Raw genomic sequence first — 19,977 nt, forward strand, 5'->3', positions numbered from 1 at the left:
TCAATTACTTGGTGTTGCCTCATTAAAACCTTACCAAGAAAAATCCAGTGGAACAAAAAGAGTACAACATGTATCAGTTCCCCTGATTTGTACCTCCATATATGCTCTTGAGGTTGGCGCATGAGTAGACTGGTGGTAACTTTATGGGCGCCAAGTCTCTGAGCTGGTCTTCTAATGTGCACGTCCTGGACTGATAGGAAGGTCTCAAGGACGTGGTGTTGTTGTAGACATGGTAAATAAAATTTCCGATGCTGAATCTCCATTCTGCATTCAAGGACTTGGGCTTCTTCATCCTCTGGCCAACGTGTGCATATAACTCGTCTGAGATCTATCCATGTATGGATCCAATTTTTATAACCTGTATCATAATCAAAAATAAAACCAAACAAACACATCTTTGGGTTTGGTTAGTATAAAACAATCTCAAACATTAGTAAAAGGATATTTCAATCCTGTCTCATTGCCTTTATATTTGGAAATAACTTAAGCTTAGTTCAATGCTTATGTTCGGATGTGTATGGCAAACACGTTAAGGCAAGGCGCCAATAGCACCTTTGGCAAGGGACGTGTATGGATTTATTTCCAATGCCTCATGGTCTGATCATTAACAACATATATGATCATATTGTACTCTGAAGTCATTTAGATGTATAGTATTAAGTTTAGACTTAACTATGATTTCACTTGTGAATATTTACATCCGGATGTGCCTTGAATCTTTTCTAGACCAAGGACATATGTCTTTGTCCAATCTAGGATCAAAGGATCCGTGATCTGATGTCCTGCATATTTCCATTGTTTTATCTTCATATTCGCATGCATTTTGATCATCTAGAATAGGATTTAGGCATGTTTAGGTTGCATTTTGCATACATAAGTCTTTATCAGGTGTTGGAGTACCACATGGAGCATTTGGGATGCATTGGGGGCTAAAAAGAGGCAAAAGGAGTGAATTAGAGCCGACCAAAGCCACATCGACCTCAGTGCAGCGGGTCCCGTCGGTCGCTGCGACCTCATCACCTGGAGCGGCTTCACCCCAGCGGCTCCAACCACCCGCTGCGACCTCACCAGCCTGGAGCGGCTTCACCCCAGCGGCCCGTGCCGCTCGCTCGTCTTCTACGGAGCGACCCATCCCAGCGGCCCATCCTGGTCGCTGTGAACCATCAACTGGAGCGGTCCCGAGCCAGCGAGGAGGCCAGCTCGCTCGTTTTCTTTGCAGCGACCGTGCGGAGCGACTCCACCTGCTCGCTGCGTCTCATCCCTTGGAGCGACCTCGAGCCAGCGACCCCGACTGCCCACTCGTCTTCACCGCAGCGACCACCCGGAGCGACCCCGCCTGGTCGCTCCACACCCGCTCCAGCTCGAAGATTAACATTTCTCAAGGGCATTTTAGTCATTTGTATGCACGTTTTTCTGTTCTAAAACCTAAGTTTAAGTATTGTGGAAGCCACCAGAGGCTAATCTATCTTTTGTTACTTGGTAAACATCAAAAACTATTGGAGATTTCATCTTTTGGATCATTGATTCTCTTGTTCTTATTTTATTTCTTGTTGATTTATGTTATTTCATCTCTGTTTATGATCAATCTGAAACTCAATATGAGTTTAAGAATGATCATGAACCTTAGTGAGTAATCCACCATTGAATTCATGGGTTAGGAAGATTTAGGGTGATTAAGTTAGTTCTAGGATGTTTTAGTATAAATCAAACCTTATTCCTAGCCTAGGAGAGTGTTCTTAATGCATCTATTGAGTTGGCCTCTCAAAAGTTGATCTTTAGACATCTCCCACCCACAAGGTGTTCGATGATATGTCTGAGTCAACTCTCCTAAGCTCTTAACACACTTTACCAAAGACATTTGTTGTTAAGGGTGTTAAGATAGCCAATAGACTTGTTATTAATGATTGTTTTTTTATTATTCAGCCAAAGACATTTGATGTCTGAAATGTGTTAGCAAATAAGCATTCGTCTAGACATAGAGTTTGTTTAGGATTGTGTCTAAGCTTAAGGTTGATTAGTTTGATTGATTGTTGCCATCCTTAGTTCGAAGCTTGATCACGCAAGGTCTAAATTCCTATACCCATGAGTTCTCCTTTCTCATAAAAGAAAGTTCATTGATTTACTGTTTTTATTGTTTAGTTATTGCATTCTAGGTTCTATAAATCATCAAATCATCGATTGCACTTAGATTAAGGAAGTACTTGCATTCTTGGTGCTTTGAATCCATTGGAATTGGTTCGACATTTCACTAATATTACAACATTTGTCTTAGGAGCCTCAAAACTCCTAGCATCATGATCAATCTTAGATGGTCTTATGACCATGTTCGTCCTTAGGACAAAGTGGGTCAGTACTTGGACCGAGTGAAAACCATTCGACCATGGGTCTTACATTGGCTTGTATCCGGACTAATGAACAACTTCCTTGACGTCCTTATGACCAAATGGGTCTATGTCCAGATATAAGGACTATGGGACTAAGTTACCATACAGTGGGGCGAGTCATAGGCTTTATAGTAAGCATTTAGGGTCAATGAACCTTATAGGCTTTGCATAATGGTTCATGCCTATCGTTAATCTATGCCTTATTCATGCACAAGGATTTCATCTTTAAGTATATTTAAGATACTTACTTTGTAGTCCCAAACAATCTTTGTTTGTCCCAAAAATTAATCTTTCCCAAAATATTCATTTCAATGCTTTCTTTAGATAGTCTTTTTGGAAGTGTCTACAGAGGTTCCTAGGATATTTTTAGATCATTATCATACACTTATACACTTTAGTTCTCGAGAACTTGTTGCATTTGGCAACTCAATATCCTCTAAGACTTTCATTTCTATTCATTATCCAGTGGACTTATTCATAGTCGGTTTCTACATCCTTTAAACCGAAAATCTAATATCTTTTCTTATGGCCAGACTTACTAGGAATCTATTCATTTGTTGCATCCACCACAAGGAGTATGTCTCATTTATAATTGATTCCTGGTCTTTGTGAGATCCTTGTGCATATGGTCGTGCCTTATACTTGGCTATCTCACCATGTTTGATTTCTTTTACTCACAAAGAATCATTCCTGTCCAACTGATTTTCTGTCTAGAGGTGTCCGAACTATAGGACCAAAACCTCTCTTTCTTTATGAACTTAACTCCACGTCTTCTTATCCATTTGATCTTAATCTCTTGTTGAATGCATTCATCTATGGACGTGGGTTCATGATCCTCATTAATAATCTCATGTGCTACATTGCATGCATAGTATATAATTAATCTCGAGCTCGTTTGTTCCTTTGAGTCCTAGACATGACTTAACTCTTTGAGGTTTCATTGTAGCCTTCAATACCCTGAAGCTTGGCGTCCCAAGCATCATTAGGTACCTTAGGTACAACCATATCTTATGGTTTCCTCATCCGTGGCCACGGCTTTTAGGTTTGTCCATCTTTGGATCGACTATGTCTAGGAGTCCCTCATCCACGGTTTCATTTGCACCTTTCTATATTTATACGAGGGATCTTATCTTTGGAATTCATTGGTCTATCATGTTTTCAAAACATGTCATAGACTTAGTAGCAACCTGATTGTGTCCTTCTTGAACATCAAACAAATTTGGTGCATTCATAGCTGGTATAGATGACTTAGTCATTCTATTCGGGTCATTGGAATCTGGCAATTGTTTAAGCTAGCTTTTGTATACTCTTCTGGACTTTCTAAGTCTCATTCTCTAGTCTGAGGATCTTGCCAATATCAGGATGTATGATTCCATGTAATCTCATTTTATCCAGCTTATTCTTTTTTCCCCTTGATGTTGGATGTTCGGATTCACTGAGGTGACTATCCTTGTACCTGGCCTTTAATCATCCGTGGTTGGCTCAAGGTTCTTATGAACGTGGGGAACTTATATCAAGTCATATCCAACATCTATTCTCATCCTCTCATCTTATATTTCTGTGGTGGAGCGATAGAATTTATAAGTGGCACTTCTTTATGTGCTAAGATGAGGTGTGTCTGGCCTTTGACCCGTTTCAATCAATGGGATGGGTATCAATATTCACTTATGTGTGTTATGTCCATGTAGAATAAAATGTGGGTTTTTATTCTTATCCTTCCCCCATGGACATATCATTCATTCTTAAAATACTTTTAGAATGTGAATCATGTAAAGATATGTAGCCTTTTAGGCGATTTTTCTTTCTGTTCTTGTCCTTTCATTGTGAATATTCGTGTCCACATTGAGTCATGAAATGTTTTCTACATTCTCCATGATCATATAATGTTTATCAAACCCTTTGGGACGTGAGCACTTTAATCTATATTCACTTGGACGTTTTGAAGTAACATGTTTTCCTTTATCCTTAGTTTTAATCCGAATGGGATAAGACTATCTTTGTTCTTGTGAACTCTTTGATGTTTCAATATTGTGTATGTCCATGTTACACGGAGTGATTAACACTTACCCCTATGGACATATCATATTTGGATACTTTTAGCGTGAGTTAACTTAGCTTTTACCATTATACAATCTTCTTTGGACGGTTTCTATTTAAGGAAACACTTTGTTTCTTTTGCCCATGGATTCATTATGAAACTATCCATTCATCAATTCTTAAGTCTTTCACTTATAAGAATGATTATTGTACATGTCCTCTCTTTGTGTACATAACCTCAAATGTGAATGCAGTGCACACGACCTTAGTGTGTCCAAACATGTACTTCTTTAGGAAATAGGTACAAGTTATGGTCGTGTGTAATCTTAAGATTGTATGGTTTGATCTTGTAAGATCATCTCTATTTTTAAGAACAAGAGTGGACATTTTATTTTTAGAAAATAAAACTTTCATTAATTCAAAGATAGTAAAATTAGGAAGTGAATAATGTTAAAGGAATAACAGAAATGTATGAAATAACTAAGTAAGAACACTAAGAGCTTGATGTCGAGTCATCATGGTGATCTATTCTCTTATGCTTCACTGGATTAATCTTTCTTGTGATCCATCCGACCACACTCTCCTTGATCCATGAGAATATCTTTGACAATTTTCCTTCATCTTTCCGAACCATCTTGGCTTTTCTTTTAAAGCTTTTTCTGATAAAGAACAGCTAGATACTTGGGAGTTCTGCATCTCTGTCCCGAATTGTTTTTCATTCCACAATTATTGCACAGTTTAGACCATCCCCCACGTCCATATCCTCTCTTGACATGGTTGGTTTCTAAATCAGCCTTGTCGGCTGGTAGTGCAATAGCTAGTGGCAATGGAATTGATCACGTAGTCTTTCTTTCACTACTGCTCATTACCAACTCATGATTTTGCTCAGCTTGCAACAATCTTGCTATTAGAGATGCATAGGTGGTGAAGCCCATCTCTCTATATTGTTGTAGTAACAATAAGTTGGTAGGGTGAAAGGTGGAGAATGTCTTTTCCAACATATCTTCATCAGTCACTACCTCACCACATAGTTTCATTTCGAAAACTATTTTGAGTAGTGCAAAGTTATATTCTCCCACAGACTTATAGTCTTGGAATTTGAGGTTGATCTATTCATAAGGCTTTGGTATGTATAACCTCTTGGATACAATTTCTATTCTCTAGATCTGTCCAAAGCTTTGAGGGATCATCGGTCAGATATAGACTTTTGAGTTTTTTTCACAAATATGATGGCGATTGTTCAGGAGTTCTCTTGCGATGCTATCATCTGTGATGCATTCACTGAGTTTATTAGACTCAAGTGTGGTTTTAATATCTTGTGCCCATTACACATATTGCAAGTAGTTTTCTCCTGAGATTATGATGGAGGAATTCGACATCTGAAATATTTAGTGTTTCATAACTTAGACCTTAGTAATATGTTCCGAGGAACTGATTTTAAAATCTAATTTTAGAGAAGTTTTCCAGAAAATTCTATAAAAGGAAACATTCTAAAAATGGAAACTTTCTAAAAATGGAAACTTTCTAGAAATGGAAACTTTCTGAAAATGGAAACTTTCTATCTACCAAAATAGGGTTTATAATATCGATTGGTTTAGGGATTTATAAACTGATTTGGTTTAATGTTTTCACAATTCAGATTTGGTTTTTATAAGTTCATAAACCGGTTTAGATTAGGGTTTAATAATCGGATATGGTTTAAAGGATTTCATAATCCGATTTGGTTAAGGTTTTATACAAAGATTTAATTTCATAAGTTTTATGGTTTGAATATTAATCGGTTCATTTTATAAAATCTAGCAACCTAACGATTTGATTTAAATCAAGCAAGAACAATAGTTCAACTTAGTTCAAATCGCAAACCTCAAATTTCATTTTATAAAATCGGTTTCAAGTTTTCAAAATATTAACCAAGTTCTATCAAGTAATCAAAAGAAGTTTGGATTTTGTTAACTTACCTTAAACTCGATCGATTTTTCTCCTTGGCTTCTCTTTAATCTCAATAGGTCTGACTTTGTTTCCCTTAAAAGAATTGATCAAAGAGAAGTTAGTAATATGAAAAACAATCAGCTATAAAAAAACTAGAAAGAGAAGTTTGCAGCCTTAGGTTTAGTTTCTGATTTTGACGGCGCCCCTTGTAGCTGTCGTAGAGAACGCGTCTGATCACGGATTGCGGTTAGGTCTGCGGCGTTGGATTCTCCTCTTCAATAGCTTCAAATTGATATGTCGCACGTCTTCTGGATCGTTACGGTTTGGGAGAACGATCGATTTGAAGTTGAGTCAAAATTAGGGTTCTTGTGCAATTGACGGCGCGCACTAAAACAGAGCTCGGCGGGGCGTCTGAGATCTGATCGACGCGAGGTTTCCGGCTATGGATTCTTCTCTTCAAGATCTTCAAGTTGGTATGTCGCAGGTCGTTTGGATCGTTATGGTTTGAAAGAACGATCGATTTGAAGTTGTGTCAAAATTAGGGTTCTTGAGCAATTGACGGCGCGTACTAAAACAGAGCGTGCCGGCGCGTCTGAGATCGTATCCTCGTGAGGTTAGCGGCTCTGGCTTCGTCTCGTCGAGATCTTCATATTGATAGGTGGCTCGCCGTCTAGGTCGTTACGGTTAGAGAGATATGACTGTTTTAAGATGCGGCTAGATTTTAAGGTTTGGGTGACCTACGATTTTTGCTAGGGTTTTGAGCTTAGCTCGTGCTGATAACGTGTTGTGAATGTGTGTGTCTTATTAATGTAGAATATGAACTCCTTATATAGGAAACTACAAGATGGACCACTAATGGGCCAAAACCTAGTAAGTATCTTTTGGATAAACATCCACCTGAACCAGTCGGTTCATAACAATTTAACATTTTGGCCAAATATGATAAATCAATGAAAATAGAAGGAAATTATTGAAGGTAATTCAATGAAAATAGAATGACACTATTTAAGATTATATATCTTTTAATGTTTCCATTCGCTGGGAGGGACAGATCTTTGTGCTTCAGAACATATGGTGGTCAAAACGGATATGTCCAAGGCATATGACCGCGTGGAGTGGGGTTATCTGCGTGCGTTACTGCTGGCTTTGGGTTTTGATATCAACTGGACCCGACTGATTATGCGGTGTGTGTCTACGGTAACATATTCAGTGCTGATTAATGACCAAGCTCATGGGATGATCATGCCTCAAAGGGGTCTTCGTCAAAGAGATCCCCTGTCTCCCCTACTTTTTGTACTATGTACAGAGGGGTTAACTCATTTGCTTACCAAAGCAGCGCAGGAGAGGAGAATAACTGGGATTCAATTTGGCTTCCGGAGATCAGCTATGCATCATCTTCTTTTTGCAGACGACTGTCTGTTTTCTTGTAAAGCTGAGGAACAACAGAGTGCAGCTTTACTTCGAATTTTAGAGATGTACGGTCAGGTGACAGGGCAGGTGATTAATCCTAGTAAGTCATCTATCATATTTGGAAAGCAAGTGTCGGAAGAGAACAAGAGCAGAGTGAAGCAGTTGTTGGGCCCAAATATGGCCCGTTAGCTGATAATAAAACCAAAGCAAGTATTGGGCCGAGTCAAAACCCAATACGTATCGGAGACCTAAACTGAGGTCTAATGCGGAGCCGAAGGCTGAAAGCTAAGGACTTTTACCAAAGAGGTCACGGCGAAGAGGAAGCTCACGTCATAACAAGAAGAAGCGCAGGACCCGGTCAAAGGGAAGCTGTTGCGGATTCCACCTCAAGCGGAGAAGATCTCGGAGATCAGTTGAAGACAACCTAAAGAAGTCCAAGGCTATTTAAAGAGAAGGTCTAGGACTAAGAAGGAGATCCGACTCAACTGATATTTTACTCAATATTCATCAAAACATTCTCATTGTAATACTCTTATTATCTTTGTATTCATCAAAGATCACCTTTTGTAATCATCATATTTCTATTATATCAATACAAATCGCAATTCATTCTACAAGTTCTTACGGGATTCAGCCCGCGATAATCTTTCCCTAACCTTTCCTAAACATTAAACCCGATCTGAAATTTAGGTGTGAGTTTTACCCCTCACAGCAGTGTCTTGGTATAGACACAGAGGGTGGCGCTTCAAAATATTTGGGCCTCCGAGAAGCCTTAAAGGATCTAAAGTGCAGCTCTTTTCCTATCTACAAGCGAGGCTAGGTAAGAGACTTTCTGGATGGCATGCTAAGACTCTTTCTCAAGGGGGCAAAGAGGTTTTGATCAAGGCAGTAGGGACAGCGCTCCCTGTCTCTGCTATGTCAGTGTTTAAGCTACCAAAGACGACTCTATCTAGTCTTACCAGTGCCCTCGCAAGTTTCTGGTGGAGTTCAGTAGAGCACAAGCGTAAGATACACTGGCTAAGTTGGGAGAAAATGTGTCTGCCAAAGAAGTTTGGAGGTCTTGGCTTCAAGGACCTAGAGAGTTTTAGCCAGGCATTATTGGCGAAGCAAGCATGGAGATTGTTGTATTCTGAAGATTGCCTCATGAGTCATGACGGCTGTACTCAAAGGCAAGTACTTTTAGAACAATCAGTTCACAGAGGTAAAGCTTGGAGTCATACCATCATATGCTTGGCGGAGCATTCTTTCTGGTAGAGAACTGTTGAAAAAAGGTCTGAAACGACTAGTTGGAGATGGTGTCAGTATTAACGTATGGACGGAGCCATGGTTTGAAGATGATGAAGGAATCTTGCGCACATTTTGATGCTAACTTGCGAGTATCTGATCTAATCGATACTCACACAGGGAGATGGTGTCTTACGCGATTGAAAGAGATATTTGTTCCAGGGGATATTAAAATTCTTCAAAGCAATCAGCCAGTGATTTTAAAGCCTGATTCATGGGTATGGAAACATACGCAAAGCAGCGTGTATTCAGTGAAAACAAGTTATGAACTTGCTTTTGCTGAGAACAATCAAGAGCTGCTTCGAGAACACTATGTCTACCCATCTATCAACCCTTTAAAGAACCAAGTGTGGCATATTAAGGCTCCTTCCAAGCTCAAAGTTTTTCTCTGGAAAGCTTTATCTGGAGCATTGCCGGTTCTCGATGGTTTACAGGCTCGAGGTATGAAATGTGATCAAGTTTGCCAGACGTGTGGAGTGGAGGGCGAATCTATCAACCACGTTCTGTTTACTTGTACTTTGGCGAGAAAGGTTTGGGCTATATCTGGTTTTCCAGCGAGACTAGGGGGTTTCAATCATTACTCGATTTTCACCAACCTGAGTTATGTGATGCAAACATGGGAAGGGAGAAAGGAATGGCAAGAAGTAACAAAAAGCTTTCCGTGGACCCTCTGGTATTTGTGGAAAAATAGAAATAGACTTTTGTTTGAAGGATATTTGTTTGATGGAGATCACATATGCAGTAAAGCGAAAGAGGAAGCTGATTTGTGGTATTATGCTCAGACTTTTGGAGACAGAAGCTCAACTGATCATAGAGATACAGCGCTTCGGGATTCTATGGTTTGGAAAAGGCCCCCTCCAAATGTACTTAAATGTAATATTGGGATGCAGTGGTCAAAAAAAAGAAGATAGCAGGAATGGCATGGATTCTTAGTGATTCCAGGGGAGTTGTGTTACTTAATAGTCGACGCTCGTTTGGAGATGTTGGAACCAAAGTAGAAGCCCAGTATTTAAGTGTTGCATGGGCTGTTGAGAGTATGCGAAGTCTTCGAAGACTGAATGTGCACTTTGCTTTTGAAGGAAGTAGTTCCGTCAATGCAGTGAATCGGCCTAAAGCTTGGCCTTCCTTCAAAAATAAAGTGATGAACATCAGGATACTGCTTCGTGATTTTTTGGACTGGCGAGTTTTGAAAGAACCATTTCAAGCTAATAGGGCTGCTCGCTTCATAGCAACTAGTGCTTTAGAAGATAGTTTTTACCAATCTTATGTAGCTAGTGGGTTACCTAGATGGTGTGCATATGCATTCCCGTAGTCTGGGACTTTGTATGATTTTTTGGTGTACTCTATGGTTTTCTTTGGTTTAATGAAATCCTCTTTAGTGAAAAAAAAAGATATCTTTTAATGTTCCAATATTAAAGGGGTGAAATAAAAGACTAAAAGCTGTAATGAGGAAATCAATGAAGATCAGATATCTTTTAATGTTCCAAAATTGAAGGGGGGAATTAAAAAGACTAAAAGGTGTAATGAGTCTAATGACAAATTGACAATTCAGTTCACCTAGCTACCAGCTTGTGTGAACACTGAAGATCCACCCACACAAGAGCGTTGTCTGTTATTCTCTTTATATGTTAACATATGATGTTTATTAAGAGTTCTACACGTTGACAAGAAAATTTTTGTACACATAAATAAAGAAAACATTATTTACAGTTTATTTAACCACAAGTTAACCACATAAAAATAAATTAATATTGTACTGCAAATTAAAATCATCATCTAAATTAATACAAAAAAGTAGAAGCTTCCTTAATCTAGTGGTTTGACTAAAAGTTCATTAATGCTTTTAAATCACAAGGTCTGGGGTTCAAATCTCAGAAAACACAAATTATAGAAAGAAAAAAAGAAAAAAGTTATAAGAAGTCTTTAGTATGATGTTTAGTATGGTGCATGGCGTATCATCGACTATAGATCTCTGAGATATCAAACTAAGTCACAAACCCAACAGGATCTCATAGAGCAGCTCGGAATAACGCAGTCAGACGTGTATTCTAATATGATGGTAAAATCGTCGGTTATAGAATCGTCTATGTAATATTTTTCGGCATTATAATAGTATAATTAATGTGCACAAAAAAAATAATAGTATAATTAATCAGACTTTTTTTAAAAAAAAACACAGATAATTCTCTTAAAACATGGTGATGCATTTTCATCATCACGAGCTACCAGTCACTAACTTGCGGAGCCAATCTGTCAAAGACAACCAATAATATCTTTGAATACTTGGAAACAGCCATTATCATCTAAAGGTCAAACATTTGATTCCACAAGAGAATCCAACTTTTTTTTTTGGTAAAATGTTAAATATTATACCAATTTTCAGTTTGTGACAGCAATTACAAAGACATGACTAGTAGCAGAAAACAAAAACGAAACTAAACACACGAACTAACAGCAAAAACAACCTTGAAAAGAAAACCGAGAAGAGAAGCTGTCTGAGGATATAGCTAAACAGCGAGACAGGCGAGGACCAAGCAAGCGAGAATCCAACTCTTTAGAGCATTATCATCACATACTGACAGCACGGACGATGAAAATCAGACTTTGTATAAATAATGAACATGCAAAAGATGATTTAAACGTAGCTCGCGAGTCACGAGCTAAGACCACAACGTAAGCTTTCAGTCAACTAACAAAATGATTATACGTAACAACAGACTTCGTCGGTGCTTTCCGTATGGGATGATAAACATGAACACGGAAACACATTCGTCTTGCCTCCGGCCAGAATCTAAACCAGCGACATTTAAAGTATAAACATGTCGATCTCATAAGTTCAACATTATAATAATTTTGGGCCTAATAAAGGCTAATCTAATACATTTGCATAAACATATGAAAACAAATTAACATTTTAGACCAATCTAAGAAAATATCCTGATGTTCAGATCTCTAAGATATTTTGGAAACAAATATCTTGAAAATATGTACTTTTCAGTTTTAAAATGTTTTCTTTTCCAGAATCAATCAAAACAATGTAATTCACTTGTGGACAAATTATCCTCATAGAATGAAAAAACGACAAAAACTTTTGTAAAACTGGCGTGAATAGGATGTATTTTTGTTTTAAAATACTAAGAACATTTCCAACTCCGATACATCTAATCTATTAATTTAGGGATTATCTACTATTTGAAGTTCTCATTTAAATTTTGGACTCTTTCATAATTGTTGCTAGAATATATCATGCCTCTTATACAATGCAATCTACCAACTTAAATTAAATCAAATCTTAACCAACATAGATTAGTTAAACCTAACCAGTAACACTTTTATAATATTTTTGGTTAATCTCTTAATATAATTAGATCATATAAAACTGAACCACTCTTAAATCAACGAGTTTCATATCATTCCAGACATAAGAGAAAAAATATCCGACTCATTTACAACGTAAGCATACAAAGACCGTGTATGCTTATGCTCATTGATCTTCCAAAAACCAAATAATTGTGGCATATACCAACATAGGCTCATATTCGTATCACTAAATTTACTTTCATATATTTACTATTTGCCTACATCATATCACAACATACACAGTTATGCAAGAACATGACTTTTTTTTGTTCAAACAACCAAATAATGGTGGCATATGGTCAGTAGATTTTTTAAATATGTTTTTTATATATTACATTTTACGAGACTATGTGTATAAGTTTTTTTTTTGAAAAAGGGCATAACTATGTGTATAAGTTAAAAGGTAAAAGGTGTGACAAGGCAAATTATTATACTAAAAATAAAAAAGATTAAATACAAACTAATAACAAGTACAACACAAATTATAACACTATTAAATTCTATATATATTTAATAAAATATTATATATATGTCTAATATGTGTATATATAAATGTTACACAATATATATAATATTATATACACATATTATATATACCATATATTATTAATTGAAATTTGACAAATCAATTTCCGCCCTTTAGGGCGGGTCCTAATCTAGTTTGATACTTTAAAATATAGTTTAAAGTATAATGTTTTAGTGATATCCTATTGAGAAATAACCTAAGATAGATTTAAAAAGTTTTTTTATAAATATAGTTTCTAAGAATTAAAATGACCAAAATATTTTATTAAAGAGTTAAATCTTTTTTTTTTGTCGTCGACTAAAAAAAAAAGATTTAACTCTTTAATAAAATATTTTGGTCATTTTAATTCTTAGAAAACTATATTTATAAAAAAAAAATAATCTAGAGTTTAGGGTTAACTAATCTAGACTTTAGGGTTTAAAGTTAAATGTGAATTTTGAGACTGGGGTTTAAAATTTATAAAATTAAAAGTGAATATTTAAAATAATTTCAAAAAGCATTTTCTAAATTTCTAAAACAAAATTTGAAAAAATTGAAAAAAAAATTCCAAAAAATTATAAAAAGTTTGAATTTGAAAAAATATATTTCTAAACTATAGAAAAATATTTTATTTATTTTATTTATTTTTCTATTTATTTATTGTGTTTATATATCTATGGTATAAGTGTATTTTACCTATTAAATGAAACATTTTAATTATTTTTCTCCTTATTTAAGGCCTCTTTTTGTGATATAACTTGTTTATTTAGAAAAATGGTTCTACTTTATTATAATAGATTAAAAATAGGTTTACTTTATATATAGGATAACTTGTTTATTTTTTGTTTACCATTCTAACTTTCTCTCTGAAATATAATACCGTTGGAGTAATAACTAACTCTATAGAATTAATTACTTTATTTTAGATTAAAAAAAAACTATTGGAAATGGTCTGAGAGATTAAAACCACTTGAAAATACATTTTTTGGCTAGTTATGAGAATTTAGTGAAGAAGATAGAAAATCAAAGGATATTATCGAAAATAGGATATCGTCCCACCAATTGAGAAACATAATATCTTTCTAATTTTCTAAATTCAAAGGGGGAAAAAGAAAATACTAAAAAGGAAATGACATCTTAATCCACCTAGCTACCAGCTTGTGAACTCTGTAAAGATATATCCACACAAAAAGCATTGTTTATTATGGATTTGTTGAGAAGAGAAGATACGAGCATGATAACCCATTCTCACCACGAGAGTCACGAGCTACGAGTCACTCACGAGCTAATCGGTCAAAAAAACAACACACCAATAATATATCCTACTTTCAAAAACTGTCAACATCAACTAAAAGTCAAAACTCTCGATCACACAAGAGAATCATACTCTTCTTATTATTAGCCCTCATTTGTTTGGTTAAGTTCCCTTTCAGACATAAACAAGACCCTTCGGAGCTCATAAACATCTTCTTCTTCCTTTTTCTCTGTATCTCTCTATCTCCGAGATGGGTTTGTTTGGGACGAAGAAGATCGGCAAGTACGAGATAGGAAGGACGATCGGAGAAGGGAACTTCGCAAAAGTGAAACTTGGTTACGACACGACCAATGGTACCTACGTAGCTGTCAAAATCATAGACAAGTCTCTGGTTATCCAAAAGGGTCTTGAGTCTCAAGTCAAGAGAGAGATTAGGACTATGAAGCTTCTTAACCATCCCAACATCGTACAGATACACGAGGTTCTGTCTCTCTCTTAAACTCAAACTTTAACAGCTTTCTTGTTCGTTGATTCTTGTTCGTTGATTCTCACTTTTGTGTGAAACTCAAACTCCAGGTGATTGGGACTAAGACGAAGATATGTATAGTCATGGAATACGTTGCAGGCGGTCAGCTTTCAGACAAACTTGAAAGACATAAGATGAAAGAATCAGATGCAAGAAAGCTTTTCCAACAGTTGATTGATGCTGTTGATTACTGTCATAACAGAGGAGTTTACCACCGAGATCTTAAGGTAAGAGAAGAAATGTAACCTTTTATGTTTTTTTTTTTTGCAAACTCTCTGTTTTTATTATTAATTTTGTGGAGACTTTGATTTTGATTTTTGCAGCCTCAAAACTTGCTAATAGATTCAAAGGGTAATCTCAAAGTTTCTGATTTTGGACTAAGTGCAGTTCCTAAAGTAACACTTTCTAATTCTTATCATATAAATGTTCAGTTATTATCAGTTCCTAAATAAGTTTTTGGTTTATTTAATTCAGTCAGGTGATATGCTATCTACAGCTTGTGGATCTCCATGCTATATAGCACCTGAGGTAAAAATAATTATGATAACAATAGTCAATTGACATAATGTTTCGAAATCTCTAAATCTGGAAAAACTGATTTTTTTTTTAATGAAAACAGCTTATAATGAACAAAGGGTACTCAGGAGCAGCAGTGGATGTGTGGTCTTGTGGAGTGATTCTATTTGAATTGCTTTCTGGTTATCCACCGTTCGATGATCAAACTCTTCCGGTTTTGTATAAGAAGATACTCAGAGCAGATTACACGTTCCCACCTGGATTCACTGGAGAGCAGAAGAAGCTAATCTTTAACATTCTTGACCCCAATCCTCAAACGGTATATATTCTAAATATATCCTTAACAAGATATGATATGCTAAATATATTCGGCTAGCGTCAATCCTAAAATGAGTAACAATTGTAATCATTTGGATGCAGCGTATCACACTAGCTGAGATAATCATTCAAGATTCTTGGTTCAAGTTAGGTTTTACACCAGCTTATCATCAAGTTTCAGACTCAATCAAGGCAAGTTGATGTCACTAGATGTCTTAATAGCGTTGAGTTGTATATTCTGCTCTCAAAGCTATGTATAACTTAATTATTTGAATTGTTTCTTGCAGGAGCATGTAGCGGAGATAAATGCAGCTACCGCATCTTCAAATTTCATAAACGCTTTTCAGATAATAGCAATGGCTAGCGATCTAGATTTGTCAGGTCTCTTTGAAGAACAGGTAATAGACTTTCTTTTATGGTCAAATCTTTAAACTCATCTAACAAGAGAGATACTAACCCTTGAAAATTTTCCTTATTGTTATCTCTTTAGGATGATAAGAGATATAAAACAAGAATTGGGTCAAAGAACACAGCACAAGAAACAATCAAGAAGATTGAAGCTGCAGCAACTGATGTTAGTTTATCAGTTGAAAGAATAAAGCATTTCAAGGTAAAGATTCAACCAAAAGAGATAAGATCAAGATCTTCTTATGACTTATTATCAGCAGAGGTGATCGAGGTGACTCCAACCAATTGTGTAATAGAAATATCAAAAGCCGCAGGCGAGTTAAGACTATACATGGAGGTAAACTGAATAGAAGTTACTAGATACATTCAATTAATATAATTTTTTTTAACGTTATAGAGTCATCTAATGATATGAGATGGCTTATTTTTCCAATTTACAGTTTTGCCAGAGTTTATCCAGCTTACTTACCGCGGAAGTAAGCTAAGAGACATAGATTGTCAAGAAAAGTGGTGTGACACAAATGATGAATATTGGAAGCAAATAAAGTATATTTTGCAGTGACATGAAGACAGTGAAGAGGTTGGATCCAAAGTGTATAATTCATATCTTGTGCTGATCCCAAAGGGTTCTCTTTCATGGCGTAAAATGTGGATTTTCTTATAAGAAAAAATCAAAAAAACAAACTCGAATAAAACATAAATATAGAAAGCATCCCAGTAGTACAGCTTTGTATTTATTGATCTCGAATGCAATTTATAGTTCTGAATCTCCCACTCACACTTTGTCAAACGTACTGTAATCATTACAGTTTCTTTCTCGTACACACACGAGGTGTCCTCTGTTTTCCACTGTTTTGGCTGCTTACCAAACACTGCAGACAAGTTCTCCTCACGTGCTTCCAGTGTTGTGAGACCACGCGCATCACTTGTTTGGTCTTTTGCTTTCTTTCCTTTGCGCATGAACACTATCAGACGGGCCTGAAAACTGAGAGCACAAGATTCTTAGATAGCAACACTCTGATTTTCACTTGCTCGTTGAGTCCTTCAAAACCTAAATCTCTGTTTCAGGCACTAGTATTTTGATAAGTTTGTACTTTGGAACTCTCGTATCAACACAATCAATCTCGACTAACTAAGGAAACTCGATCTTATTGAAACCCAAACCAACCTTTACAAGATAAAAAGGATAAAGGACAAGCTGATAAAGTGAATCTCAGATTATGATCTTATGGCGATCCGTCTCTGAAGATTCAATCACTATCTCATGGCGATCTTGACGAGCAGAGTATTTAAGTATGATGACTTGAACCGGAAAGCCTCTAAGAGCGTGAGAGTCTTTGTCTTCCTTGCCACATCATCTTAAGTCAACATATGTGTTGACCATCTTTTTAGTGTACTCCAAGTAGAGATGTTAATTTGCGGGTTAGGGCTTAACCCTCTCGTGTAACATAAAAGCAGCCCTATATTAATCCAGCCCTATTTTAACTCTCTTTTTAATCATGGGTTAGGGTTGGTACTAAGGTAAAATTTTAATGCAAGGCAAATTTTTTTGTATGTCAAATTTAATCAAAGTTTACATGTTTTTAAAACTCAAAACATGATTATATAAATGTAAAAAGATTATTGTCCTCAAATTCTAAGTCCGAAATTTTAAAAACCAAGTTTTACATATTTTTATTCATATCAAATATCAAAGATTAAAAACTAAAGTTTCACTCCCCCATTGTCTCTCCAACTCTCGTTCCAACTTCAAACTTTACTAAAGCTCGTGTCCCTCTTTTAAGCTCCCAGCTCCACTATGCAAAAACAAGAGAGATGGCAGTCATGTAAAAGCAGTCAAACAAGCATCATACAAGCAATCAAACAACTCTAACACGAGACACTTAAACCAGACATCAAAATACATCAATATATCAACTTGAAACAAGTATTTACCATATAATCACATGCTTGAATCTTCAGTTCCTCCTGAGCCTGAGGTACTTGCTTTTTTACTAGCATCCTCATCATCATAATCAAAGTACTCCTCGATGTCTCCTACATCAAGCAAAGAATTCATTCAGATAATGAGTTAACAAGCAAAACTATAAGTCTATAACTGACTCTTTACCTTCGAACTCAACAAACCTACATAGCCAATTTCTGGTACAGATCAATGCTTGAACAGTTTTGAGGAGTAGACGGTTTCTAAAGAGGTTCAGAACACGACCTCCCACACTGAACGCAGATTCAGAAGTCACAGTGGTAGTGGAGATGCTGAGAACATCACAAGCAAGCAGAGTTAAGTCACCATATCTGTGCTCCTTCTCTTTATAGTAGTCTATCACTTCAAGATCTGAGAAAGCCGAATAATCAACTTTAGGATCAGCCAAATATATGTCCAGATTTTTTCTTTCGTTGTTTGAACCAAATTGGACATTCCTTTCAAGCTTAAGCATGTCCTATATTCAAACAAAACCAGAGATAAAAAAGCAATTAGCCAATTATTAAGAGGTTCAAATAAACAAGAAATTTATGTAAAATACTTATATCATCCAAGTCATCTTCAAGTGGCGATTCTTTAAGAAGCTCGTGTGGTGTTCTTCTTTGAAATCTGGAAGAATTTTCTGAAGACTTGGAACTATACTCTTTATAAAGCAACTCCAAGTTCTTCTTCACAATTTCAACTTTCTTCTCAGCAGTTCTAGGATCCAGCTTATTATAAGCTTCCTTAAGCATTTAAAGCTTATTCCTTGGATCTAGAACTGTTATCATAGCTAAAACAAGGATGTACTCATCCCAGTATTTTGCAAACTTATTTTGCATTTCGCCAGCCATTGAACTCATCTCATTATCCTTGCACCTTGCATACCTCTTCAACAACAACTCGATCTTCCATACTAGCATGAAGTAGACGCTTGTTGTGGGGTATTTGACTCCGGAAAACTACGTCGTAAGTATACTGAATGGCTTCAAGAAGGCTCGGATCTTCTCACTGCGATCCCATTCTTCTTGAGAAGGTAAACACTTATAATTCCTGTCATATAGTTGTAGATTAACAAATGCTCTTCGAAACTTGAGAGCTCTCACCAACATCTCGTAGGTAGAGTTCTAACGCGTATCCACATCCAAAGACAAACCAGCAGTGTTATTTTCAATACCAGCACTCTCAACACACGCAGCAAAGGAGTCCTTCCTTGAATCAGAGGCTTTCACATACTTAACACTCTCCCTAATGTTTTTTAAAAGACTAGAACCTACCTCTAATCCCTTATTGACAATCAAGTTCAAAATGTGTGCACAACACCTTACGTGGAGAAACTTCCCATCGCACAACAAGCCGTTCCCACTCTGCAGACGATGAGTAAGGATCTTCTGCATGTTATCATTAGCACAAGCATTGTCTAAGGTGAGTGAAAACACTCTTCACTCCAAGGAACATATCAATACCCCGTCCTTTCAAAGGTAATTTGTCTTCAAACTGAAAATCTTTTTTTTTTTTTTTTGGCAACTGAAAGATTCATAAAACTTAAAACGAAGAGGTTCAGTACAATAGTGATGCCGAGCTACTGAAAATCTTAGAAACACAGTTTTATGGTGACCAAAGCATAATAGACACATTTCCTGAATCTCTAATTGTAACAACATTGGAGCACTACTCAGCTCCTCATAATTTCTGCTTGCAAATTTTCAGCTCATCCACTTGTAGAAAATCGTAAGCTCTTTAGTAATAGCTGTTATGTCCATGTACAAGTTGTCTATCTTGTTTCTGCATGTACTTGAATATATAAGTCTTAAAGCATTGTGTCTTCTGCCTTTGTATTACTCTAATTCTTTTCAGCTTTCCAAACGTCATAAGCTCTCAAATTGTTTGTAGTTTTTCGGCCTTGTTCTTTCAACAGTGCCACACCTGATAAATTGATTCATTGAGCTCTTGTCCACAATTGATTGCCTTGTGAATCCTTAAAAATAACATTTTTTCTGTGTATTCCTTTTTCTCATCATTATTACGAAATTTCAGATTATCTTTTAATTTTATTCTGGAAAATAAATCATTGCATATATA

The 19,977-nt window shown here is 36.3% G+C and overlaps 2 protein-coding genes across 2 annotated transcripts; both read left to right on the top strand.

The window, feature by feature from the left end:
- Positions 1 to 7,439: 7,439 nt before the first annotated feature.
- Positions 7,440 to 9,735, top strand: LOC108824620 (uncharacterized). The gene is made up of 4 exons (XM_056994691.1): positions 7,440 to 7,944; positions 8,572 to 8,933; positions 9,047 to 9,485; positions 9,575 to 9,735. Exons 1-4 carry the CDS (start codon positions 7,440 to 7,442, stop codon positions 9,733 to 9,735), a joined length of 1,467 nt encoding a protein of 488 aa, XP_056850671.1.
- A 4,484-nt stretch (positions 9,736 to 14,219) lies between these two features.
- Positions 14,220 to 16,699, top strand: LOC108824049 (CBL-interacting serine/threonine-protein kinase 21). The gene is made up of 9 exons (XM_018597378.2): positions 14,220 to 14,645; positions 14,741 to 14,917; positions 15,014 to 15,085; positions 15,165 to 15,218; positions 15,310 to 15,525; positions 15,627 to 15,716; positions 15,812 to 15,922; positions 16,015 to 16,269; positions 16,373 to 16,699. Exons 1-9 carry the CDS (start codon positions 14,415 to 14,417, stop codon positions 16,415 to 16,417), a joined length of 1,251 nt encoding a protein of 416 aa, XP_018452880.1. The 5' UTR covers positions 14,220 to 14,414; the 3' UTR covers positions 16,418 to 16,699.
- The last annotated feature ends 3,278 nt before the right edge of the window (positions 16,700 to 19,977 follow it).

The sequence above is a fragment of the Raphanus sativus genome, chromosome 9 (assembly GCF_000801105.2).
Source record: "Raphanus sativus cultivar WK10039 chromosome 9, ASM80110v3, whole genome shotgun sequence".
Classification (NCBI taxonomy): domain Eukaryota; kingdom Viridiplantae; phylum Streptophyta; class Magnoliopsida; order Brassicales; family Brassicaceae; genus Raphanus; species Raphanus sativus.